Below are 11910 nucleotides of genomic sequence, written 5' to 3' on the forward strand. Positions count from 1 at the left end.
ACAGATTTAACTATCTTTTTTTTAAGAAAACAAAAACCACGCATTGTGGGCCTCATAGATGGTTGCTTTCTGCCATTTAAATGGCAAACTCTTCTGTGTTTGGGTAACCAACTTTCCCTTAGCCTTCTGTGATTTATTATCATGGCTCAGAGGCTAAAACCTAGAGGGGAACAATCTTACTGAGAGGATGACAAAGGGTAATAGATCTGATTGCATTAGCAGCTTGATGCTGCAGAGACAAATATTGCTCATTTGCAGAGTGTGCTGGCACTCTCTTTTGTTATATAAAAAAAGCATTCAGAGGGAAAGCAAGCACAAGGGACTGCTTCCACAACACAGCCAGCAGCTCCTGTGGTCTGCAGACCTCCTCTGAATTGCCTGGCTGTCTAAAACACACTGGCAAAGCTCAGTCAGCCTGAGTGGAGAACTACTGGTGTTGTTGCTCATCCCAGCATCAGAAGCAGGTATCACTGACTACCACATGCACTGTCAGGTTATAACAGACATATTGGTGGCTATGAGCATCAAAGGAGATGCTGCCAAGAGGAAAATCTTAAGTATTTTTACTCCTCTCCCTTACTGCGGGAGCAGGATCACTGCGTTATGACTTTCCCTGCCAAACAAGGACACAGAGTGGTTAAATTAACCATCCAATTATGGCGAGTCACTGGGTTATTCAATGACATGTTATTCCAAAATGTTACAGTGGTGGGTGACCTGGACAACCACAACACAACAAAGAGAGATTTCATATTTCTAGTTACAGGTAGGTAGAGCGTGTTGGGCTGCTGTAGTCGAAACAAAATTAAAAAAAATCCTTCCAGTAGCACCTTAGAGACCAACTAAGTTTGTTATTGGTATGAGCTTTCGTGTGCATGCACACTGCTTCAGTTACAGTGGTACCTCAGGTTACAGACGCTTCAGGTTACAGACTCCACTAACCCAGAAATAGTACCTTGGGTTAAGAACTTTGCTTCAGGATGAGAACAGAAATCATGCGGCCGTGGCCGCGTGGCAGCAGTGAGAGGCCCCATTAGCTAAAGTGGTACCTCAGGTTAAGAACAATTTCAGGTTAAGAACGGACCTCCGCAACGAACTAAGTTCTTAACCCGAGGTACCACTGTATACTGAAACAGAAGTCACAAGACCCTTATATATAGTGAGAGGGTTCCCCACCAGTAACACAGAAGCTCATACCAATAACAAACTTAGTTGGTCTCTAAGGTGCTACTGGAAGGGATTTTTTTATTCTGTTTCATATTACTGCAAGCACAGGACTTTTCGGCAAAGTTAGTTCATACATTGAGCTGCCAGTATTAACTGGACAGTAGGCCAACAAAGCATCCCTTGGGCATATTAATATATAACACGATGAATGCAAGAAGCTGGCAGTCCAAGCACCACCCAAAGGGCCAGTGTTACAGGTCCACACTCTAGAATTGGTTACAAATTTTTTTTCCTGATTGCACCACCATGGTGTGTGTGTGTGTGTGTGTGTGTGTGTGTGTGTGTGTGTGTGTGTGAAATCAACTGCCACTTATGTTTCTTTGAGGATGAAAGAAAGAAGTATTTGATGGCTGCTTTGCAACTGGTTCAAGGCATATCTCTCTGACAGGCTGGGCATAATCTAGCCCAGGCATCTGCAAACTGCAGCCCTCCAGATGTTTTGGCCTACAACTCCCATGATCCCTTGCTAATAGGACCAGTGGTCGGGGAAGATGGAAAAATCACAGCATTGGTGATGTTTTCAATATAAAATAGCCAGAAGGCAATCTTTGATCTGGGTTGTAGATCCAGCCAGGGGGAGTGTTCCTTCAGTGGGAGTCTCCTGCATAATTCTTGCTAACAGATGAGCACTTGGGTACTGGGTCAGTATTAAAATCAGATTGTGGGACACGAACTACCGTATTAAAATATTTCTTCAAATAGTGCAATATTTAATAAATGTCCCAGGTGGGACCAAGTATCTTTTAAAACGAAATGTCAGTATTTTTACCTATCGATCATACAGTCATTTAAATTTATCTAACTGACAGCACAATCCTTTACAGAAACAACTCCAAATGAGCGCAGAGGGGTTTAGGTAAGCGGGTACAGGTTTTCAATGAAAAAATAGCAGTTTTTGAACAGCCACACCATTTCAGAGAAAGGAACTGTTCTGATATGTTATTTTCTGTACTCTGAATCAGTCCACATATGTAGACTTCTTAAGTATTTTCACTACAATTCATGCTGTCAACATCTAGCAAGGAATTTAATGCCTTTTTTAGGTTGCCATTTCTTTAAATCACCTGGGTCTACAGAATTAATTAATCTTCAGATTGCAATGATAAGCCTAAATTAGGCTATAGATTTTGTTAAATTGCTTCCCATTCCCCAAACACCTATGCTGGAAAATGATTGAAAAGTTAATATGTTCCACCCAAGTGAGAAAGGTAGGATTTCCCCCTCCCCAGCCCCTGACCTTGGAAAAGAACAACATGACCAGGCCCCAAACATTTGGGAGGCATATAATCTCTAAGGTAATATGAACTATAGACGGAAGATCTAAATAGGAGATTTATTAGCATAATCATATTATCTTGAGATAGCTCAACAATAGGCATAGAATTTGTCACAAACTGTAACTGCTGCATCCTGCAAAGCAGTGAGTCTTCATGATTTATAACTAAAAACCAGGAGGGTTGGGGAGACTTCCCGAATGCTGCTGCAATTGCCCAAGAGATGGTATGCGCAACTTGCCACTTGTTCAGCCAAATTTGCTCACCAGCATGCTTGAAAACACCACGGTTTTTAAAGTCCCCATAAGGACCCAGGTGGTGCTGTGGGTTAAACCACAGACCCTAGGGCTTGCTGATCAGAAGGTCAGCGGTTTGAATCCCCGCGACGGGGTGAGCTCCCGTTGCTCGGTCCCAGCTCCTGCCAACCTAGCGGTTCGAAAGCACGTCAAAGTGCAAGTAGATAAATAGGAACCGCTACAGCGGGAAGGTAAACGGCATTTCCGTGTGCTGCTCTGGTTCGCCAGAAGTGGCTTTGTCATGCTGGCCACATGACCTGGAAGCTATACGCCGGCTCCCTCAGCCAATAATGCGAGATGAGCGTGCAACCCCAGAGTCGGTCAAGACTGGACCTAATGGTCAGGGGTCCCTTTACCTTTACCTTTAAGGCATTAAAAAAATAAGGACTATACTGGGCTGTTCAACATGGCTATTAAGCTACATTTCACTTAGTGTATCACTAGTTATGGGAGCTAGAACCACTACAAAGGGCAACTCTGAGGCTGATTTCATACATATATGGTCAGTAAACACATAGGTGTTTGCTATACAGCAAAGCTTTCTTTGCAAATAAACTAGAATGACCTTCACTGCCTGCCCACTACTTGTCCCCCCCCCTTGCAAATGATGTGCCTCAATTGTTTTCAAGAGATGCAGTTGCACAGACAATGTTTGTGATCTGGTCTATCCACAGTTATCATGGCAGCATTCTGACAGTGGTGTCTCCAAGCGCGGCAGTTTGTGGGGAAAATGCTGCTCTAAAATTGGAGAATTTCATGGACTGGGCCATTTGCACGTGGTCATGGCTCTGAGTGTGGAGGGTCAGACAATTTTCTTCCAGACAAGGAAGAACATACATGATATATATAGAGAGAAGGTTAGCATATAGAGAGATAAGGCTAGCAGCACTTTCACATTTGAACCAACTTTCACAAATGAACTAGCAGAGGAGCATACTAGGCTATCGGCCTTGCCTCTTCCTCCATCACAACTGTCTTCTGCTGTTCCAGCAAAGCTACACTTTTCCTTCTTTTTACAGTGGTCCCTCGACTTACGAATTTAATCCGTTTTGAATGCACATTTGTAGGTCGAAAAGTTTGTAAGTAGAAAAAAGTGGTTTCCCATAGGAATGCATTGGAAACGGAAAAAATCGCAAGTCGAGTAAACCACATCTATAATTCGTAAGTCAAGAAAACCCCATCTAAACCACAACGGTTTTCCTTTCGGATGTCGAAAAAAAACGTAAGCATGCGGCCATTTTTTTCCATTCATAACTTGAAATTTCGTAAGTCGAGTACTTCGTAAGTCGAGGGGCCACTGTATTTTTCACAGTGGGTCTTTCAATGTATCCGTGAACCTTCCCAACCTTGTGACTTCCAATGCTGCTGGACTACAACTCCCATCAGCATAAGCCAGCGTGGGCAATATTCAAGAACAATGGGAGTTGTAGTCAAAAACATTTGAAAGAACAGCTCAAGTTGAAACTATCTGGTAAACATTGCAGCGAGGCCTACTCACCTACACAGCACACCATTCTTGTTACCTGGTGTGATTGTTTCAGGCAGTATGACTTCCCCTGCTTTGAGAAAAGTTTGCATAAACTGCAATCAGCCCCTTGCCTTGTACAAATCTGAAACCTGGTAAAATACTGGACAACGGACAATGGAAAATCCTTTCCCAGTCAGCCATTTGTCCATATCTGATGCTTTCGTACTGTAACCTGTTAATATTAGTGTTTCCCAAGCATTTGATACATGGGCCCTTCTTTTCTGGATTGGAATTCAGAGGCACACCTTTTTACACACACACACAAAAAATCTATCTGTGGTGTAGTGGTTAAGAGCAGTAGACTTGTAATCTGGGGAACTGGGTTCGTGTCCCTGCTCCTCCACATGCAGCTGCTGGGTGACCTTGGGCTAGTCACACTTCTTTGGAGTCTCTCAGCCCCACTCACCTCACAGAGTGTTTGTTGTGGGGGAGGAAGGGAAAGGAGAATGTTAGCCGCTTTGAGACTCCTTCGGGTAGTGATAAAGCAGGATATCAAATCCCAACTCTTCTTCTTCTTCTGTTTAAAGCAGGCATGGCCAAACTCGGCCCTCCAGATGCTTTGGGACCACAATTCCTATCATCCCTGACCACTGGTCCTGTTAGCTATGGGTGATGGGAGGGCCATGCCTGGTCTAGAGTCTTCAACACCCAGGAGAAATAGGAAGGCATTCTCCTTGAAACTGCATTAAATCTTGGTTATATGGCCTAGTTAAACACCTTACCCCTTTTGAGCTTGATCTGCTATGGATGAGGCTAATTTTCTAGGTACTGTACTAGGGTACTTCTGGGATCCCCTCACAACACCTGTCAGCTGTAGGGCAGCTATACCAGGGATTCCAGGGACACTGGAGATGAATGAGGTGGAGATGTCAGTTCTGCATGGATTTTGCCAGTGTGAGAGTGGTGGATGCACCCAACATGGCGGCTTAGTTTTTTTTCAATGCCCTGTTCATGGCTGACTAGTTTGCCGTGGCACACAACTTGGGAATCTCTAGTTTAAACTATGTTAGTCCCATTTAGGTCCTATTGAAACCAATGGGGCTTATGTTAGTTGTGATTAACTTGTCACATCCCCCCGCCCCACCCAGTGGGACTGCAGTGGGACCAACTTAGTTTGGATTCAGCCCATTCATTTTATTTTCATTTCTGTATATTGTTTCAAGTATCTGTATATAAGGACAGTATCCAATGCACATGGTGTATGTTCCCCTATTGTATAGTTTTGTCATGTTATTTTAAGTCTTTTCTATTGAATTTAGAGACAATTCTTTTATAAAGCAAACTAAAAAAAAAGGTTGTGAATAAACTGTCATTAACCGTATTAAAAAATAATGCAACTTGCTATACAATATGTATATATTAACATTTTGTAGAGCATCCTGGATTTATGTATACAGCGACTAGATGCTTAAATATTATTTTTCCTGATAGTTTTCAGTCTCCTTTTTTTGCTCTTGCTATATACTTTATAAAGATTTAATTCTCTCTCTCTCTCTCCTTTGTCGGCTAGCGACCCCGTTCAAGTTTCTTAAGATTTATATTTGCAAATATGAACTAGGGCTTTTTTTGTACTTTCAATTGTAAAAAATAAATTGTATCTGCTGTACGAATGATACGACGTCTTGTTCGGGATGTTATATTCAGTCTTCAACGCTGAGCTTTCAAATTTATTTTCTACTCAGTTTCTAAATGATAGATCATCACTATAATCCATTGAGGGGAAACCAGACCACAGACACAGCTTTTAAATCTCTTTGTCTGCTATTAAAGACTTCCAACATGCCTGCACAGCTCATTGGGTCCATGCCTAGCTCCAGGGAAGTTTTGCCTTCTCTTATTTCGGAGTCTTCTGCATCAGTTTGCTATAATACAGATTTACTAGAAAACTACTGAAGCCAAACTTTCACATAAGACTTTATGAACATTTCAAGCTGCTTTCTATTGAGTCCAATCCTTCGTCTACCTATCTCAGTGTGGTGGACAGTAATTTTGTCAGATCTCAAATGAAAAAAAGCTTTCCAAGTCCTTAGATCCTTAAACTAAAGGTTCCAAGGATTCATAGGACTTTGTGCACACAAAGAATATTCTCTGTCACCATGCTACGACCTCCAAGACACTTTTTTCATTACTAAAAAAATTCCTTCAGTAGCACCTTAAAGACCAACTAAGTTTTTATTTTGGTATGAGCTTTCGTGTGCATAAAAACTTAGTTGGTCTTTAAGGTGCTACTGAAGGAATTTTTTTTATTTTGCTTCGACTCAGACCAACACGGCTACCTACCTATAACTTTTCATTACTAAGTTATAGTTGCACTAATTATGTGAATCTCTGCACTTTTTCCATAAGCAAAAACCCCTTATTTTATTTTATAACTTTCTAAAATGGATCCCAAATTGATTATAGTCATAGCAACAATAAAAACAAAATACTGTATAATCCATCGCAAAGCAATCAACTCTAAAAGGCATCTTCTAAAAAGGGAAAAAAGACCAGACACCAATATAATCCCTGCAAAATGTCTGGGCAAAGCAGATAATCGGAAACTAATACCCCAAAATTTTGCAATGCCAACACCAGCCAAGCCTCCTTAGGGATTAAAATGCCATGGTGCCACCATAGAAAATGCCCTCTCCTTTGAGCAAGGGTAACACTCGTCACCAGACAATAGGACTTGGGAAATTCCTCAGTTGAGACTGTAATACCCAGGCAGGGCCAATACTCAATATTCACACATATTTTGATGCTACTAGTAAGGAAAATTGGTTCACATAATCCTTCCCTTCACATTACCAACCCAAAGTCTACTTTCTCATCGCATGTGCCTGCGATTCACTTGATGACTTCATCATCAAGTGAGGAATGAGCCGTCACAGATAAAACACCATAGATACAACTTGTTTACCACTTCACACCAATAAAATGCTTTTCAACGGCATCAGTCCACACATCAAATGAAAGGTACATGCATGTCTAAAAAGAACCAATGGTAAACATAGCATGCAGACCACGTAATGAAATATATGGCCATGATCACGGTAGCTGAGAAAAATGCCCATGCAATTATGGGAGCTCCTGCCAGTTTTTATCCAGTTCACAAAGTCTCGCTGAGTGTTTCAGCATGTTTCAGAAGAATATCCATAGGTATTTTTATGTTTGCATATTGCTCTTTTATATCCCATTTTCCCCATCTCTAACTGTGTTTTCTCTTAGCATGTCCACCAATCTACCTGTGTCAACAGCAGACAGGATAATGACAAGGAAATTGTGTATCATTTGCATGAAACAAAGTCTGCTTTTCCATCTGGAGAAGTGATTTAGTAGAACAATATATCAGTGCACAAAATAAGAATTCCAGCCTTTCAGTCATTGCATGAAATTAGACCATGCTATCTTCTTTTGTGCAAACTGATTCGCCCCCACTTACTCCCACCCCATGCCAAAAGAGCATTTTAATTTAGTCACACAACTCTACATCTGCCTTTAGGGTGTGTAGTAAAGGTTTGAAATTTAGGTCTAAGCGCTATTGCAATTGGCAAATGCTTATTTGTAAACATTCGAGCCATTTTGAAATGAGTATTGGATAAAGAATTGTAATAGTCTCAGCCCCCGGAAGTATGCCTAATGGCCAAGGATGACGGGAGTTGTAGTTCAGCAACATATGGAAGGCCAGAGGTTCCCCACACTTGACCTAAAGCAAGCTTTGAGGTAAATATGGGTGGTCTGGCTGTGGTGTGTCGAAAATTTGGTGGATTTTCTAATAACACTTTCTCCCACCTCTAACTAAGATGTGTGAATAGGTGAAAAAGCAGCATAGGTGCCACTCCATCTAATTTTATATACACTATATTAATATATTAGGTGGAAAACTTCAACTAATATGCTCAGAAGTAAGTCCCATTGAATTCCACGAGGCTTAATCCTAGGGAATTGGCGTCAGGATTGCAGTTGACCTGACAAAATGATCAGATCATGACGCTTTTCAGGACACAGGGAGATACTGATGAAATTGTTGTAGTCATCCTGAGCCCACAATATAGGGTGTGATATAAATATAAATAAATAAATGAGGATGGGAAAATTCACAAAGGTATTGAATTCCCCCCCCCCGCCCACCTGCCTTTCTGTAAGCAACAATTCTGTGGTGACAGAAAAGAAAGGATTCCCTGACACAATGCGGTGTGACACTCACATTAATAGCATCAGCCTTCAGATATCTCAGGCACCAGAAAGATTAATTACCCACAAAGATTTGAGAAACAAACACCCACTGGAATATTTTCTTTTTTTGCAGCAAGTAAAAGCTGCCCGTCCTTGCTTCATTAAAAGGCATACAGAACTTGTACTTGGGGATCTAAACATTTTAAAATTCTCTTGCTGTGATGCCACACTGTGAGGTGCTGTATCAACATACATTTCCCCATCATTTTTCATTATCAGGCGGAGTTATGAAGCTTAAAGCACATGATGGATTTGATATGACAGGTGCATCAACAGGACCACCTGAACACAGCTCCTCAAAAACTAGAAGCCTGCTTCGTATTTTTATTTCATTTTCAAGCTTGCTTAAAAAAAAAAAAAACCTTCTTAAAATGAAGATTATAAAACATCTTCTGGGCTATTGATGCTCAGCCTATTCGAGTGCTGGTACTGGTAAGTTGAAAGCATGAAACTTAATCTGAGCTAGGGCTCACCGGGACATATTCCTGAAATGTATTTTTCAATGTCACATCCCCAGAACCTATTTTTCAATGCCAAGATCCAGCCCTCAAACATGTCAAGTAATATTAAAGAGCCTTGAATAGGTAGAGAGAGAGTTTTCATCAACACTGAGTAATCACAATCAGCCGCACACATGTGAAATGAGGAGAGAGTTGTCAGAGTGCAATTTCCAGGCTGGATTGAGACTCAGGACCCATTCATTATCTTACCTTCCAAGACCCAGACTGCAGAATCCGGGAACGGCAGCCGTGTGACACCGGAAGTTGCGTCGACGTAACTTCCGGTGTCGCTATGCCCTTCTATGGGCACAAAAAATGGCCGCCACCGGCTTCGAAAGTCGTTGTACGCATGTCAGGAAGTGCGTCGACGCAACTTCCGGTGTCACTCTGCCCATCTATGGGCACCCAAAATGGCCGTCGCCAAAACCGGAAGTCGTGTCTATGCACTTCCGGACATGCGTAGATGCGACTTTTGAAGCCGCCGGCGGCCATTTTTTGTGCCCATAGAAGGGCGAATCGGAAAGAAAGAAATGGCTGCTGGCAGGAGAAAATAACAGAGAAAAACGGGAGATGAAGTGATATGGGGGACCACCGAGAAAAGGTAAGTAAAAACAGGGGTTTCCTGGGGAAAACGGGGTACTTGGCAGTGCTAGAATAAAGCAAACCTAATGCTATGTGTCTGGTTGTGTGAACCATCTTATGAACTTAGGATATTTTCCAAGCTTTGGGACAATGCATGGAGGTCAGGGATGCAGCTGAACGGAATCACGCTCCATTGAGCCTACCTCTTTTTTTCTCTTCTTTTCTTTTTTGAGTGTGTGATACAGTGGTACCTCTACTTACGAATTTAATGCGTTCCGAATGCACATTCGTAAGTCGAAAAAAATTGTAAGTCGATTCCCATAGGAATGCATTAGGAGAAAAAAATCGTAAGTCGAAGCAACCCTATCTAAAAATTCGTAAGTAGAAAAAAAATCCTATCTAAACCGCATCCAAGATGGTGGACGGAGCTCCATTCGTAAGTAGAAACATTCGTAAGTCGAGTCATTCGTAAGTAGAGGTACCACTGTAATTGTTCTGGTACACAATGCAGTTTATGACTGAAACACCTACTGTTTTTGAAGTTAATTCAGTCAGACTTTTTTTCAGAGTACTTAAGAAGGGGTTGCTTATTTAAGAGCATAGGGAGATTCCTGAGGGATCTGGCCAATGGTCTGTCCAGACCAGCATTCAATTTCTCATACTGGCCAACCAGGTGACTATAGGGAGCCCACAAGCAAGTCACAATTGCAATAGCTCTCTTCCAACTTTCCCCCAGCAGCTGCCTCTAAACTTGAGAAAGCTGAAATAAACTGAAAATAATCATGGTGTGCTCCCAAACCAGCAATCATGTCTTAAAAACCTTATATCAGCAGCTGCTACTGGTACCCCCCCCCCAAAAAAAAAGTCCATGGTCTTGCAAACCAATAATAATGTGCTGCGGTTTGTGGGTTGTAGCCAATGTTAGTTCTACCCAAAGTAGAACTTTGAAATGAATGGACACGGATTAGTTCTCTTAATTTCAATGGGTCTACTCTGAAGAAAACTTAGTTTGATATGACCTTATTTCCATTCAAGCATGGGGTTTTTTGCGCAGTTTAAATGCTACCGCTTCTGTCTCAGTTTCTACAGTTCCTTTTATACTGCAGTACCATAGCTGCCAAGTTCTCCCTTTTTTTAAGGGAAATTCCATTATGCTGAATAGGCTTCCTCGCGAGAAAAGGGAAAACTTGGCAGCTATGTGCAGTACCTGTTGCACTGTGGAACTGTGCCTTTTTGATCGATATACCACCACGTCGTGTTAAATTTTAAATGGTGGGAAAAAGAACTCTACACTGAGGCGCCACTCCAAATTTCATTGTATGAGCAGCAGCAGCATGAAAACCATGGGGAAATTACAATGCAAAACTCCTGTGATTTGCTGACTTAACAGGTTACAAATGGATTTCTTTTTCGAGGGAGATATTAAGATGGAAAAGAGTGCTAACTTTTGCTAGATTCCACTCGATTTCTAGAAGCTGCTTTTATGTCATGCGCAAGATCACATGAATTGCAAAGAGGTAACACGTGAGGGAATGTCAGGAAGAAAGACAAAATAAAGTTCTGTCTGAATTCAGCCCTTGTTTCACAATGAAAACTTGGGAGGGTCAAAATACAAGATCAGGATTCCTCACACAAACATCACCCAACTTTGTTGTGTCCATCTGTTAAATGTGCAGAGGGTAGTAGGACCTTTTCAATATATTGTTGAGTGAAGTTTTTATTTAATTCTGTTTATTGCTGGTTTTATCTGATTTTAATGTCTTTGTTATTTTTATTTCTTATTGTGTTAGCAGAAACAAAAGATGATGATGATGGTGATGATCTTTTTTCTCTGGCTGTCAACAAACTTATAAAGACAAGACAGCGGATGCTTGAGGTGGCCTTGAGACATACATCATAGCTGCCAAGTTATCCCTTTTTTAAAGGGATTTTCCCTTATGCTGAATAGGCTTCCTCGCGAGAAAAGGGAAAACTTGGCAGCTATGCATACATTCACACAAAGGGGGTGGAGGAAAGCTGCCTTGTTTGTAAGCTGAACTGAATTTCCATCTAGTTTTCTAGCCCAGAGGCATGCTTGGCAGAACCGGTACAAACTTTTTGTAGCGAGGAAAGCATAAGCTTGCCCAGGAAAGAGATCTATACTGATACCTTTCTGAATGAAGGCATCATTTAGCTTGCAAGCAGAGTTTTAGCAAAATGGAAAATACAATTTTCACATTAAAATTCCAATGAAGCAAGGTTGAGCATTAATTTCCCCCAGTATACCTTACTTTTCACTATATCTA

General features: G+C 41.5%; 1 protein-coding gene across 1 annotated transcript in view; it reads left to right on the forward strand.

The window, feature by feature from the left end:
- ZNF804A (zinc finger protein 804A) overlaps positions 1 to 11525 on the forward strand; it is a 68381-nt gene extending 56856 nt beyond the window's left edge. Inside the window, exon 5 of the mRNA XM_088675887.1 lies at positions 11416 to 11525. Coding sequence (XP_088532013.1) covers positions 11416 to 11525 — 110 coding nt within the window. The remainder of the gene's footprint in view (positions 1 to 11415) is intronic.
- Positions 11526 to 11910: the final 385 nt, after the last annotated feature.

The sequence above is a fragment of the Zootoca vivipara genome, chromosome 1, assembly GCF_965207765.1.
Source record: "Zootoca vivipara chromosome 1, rZooViv2.hap1.1, whole genome shotgun sequence".
Lineage (NCBI taxonomy): Eukaryota > Metazoa > Chordata > Lepidosauria > Squamata > Lacertidae > Zootoca > Zootoca vivipara.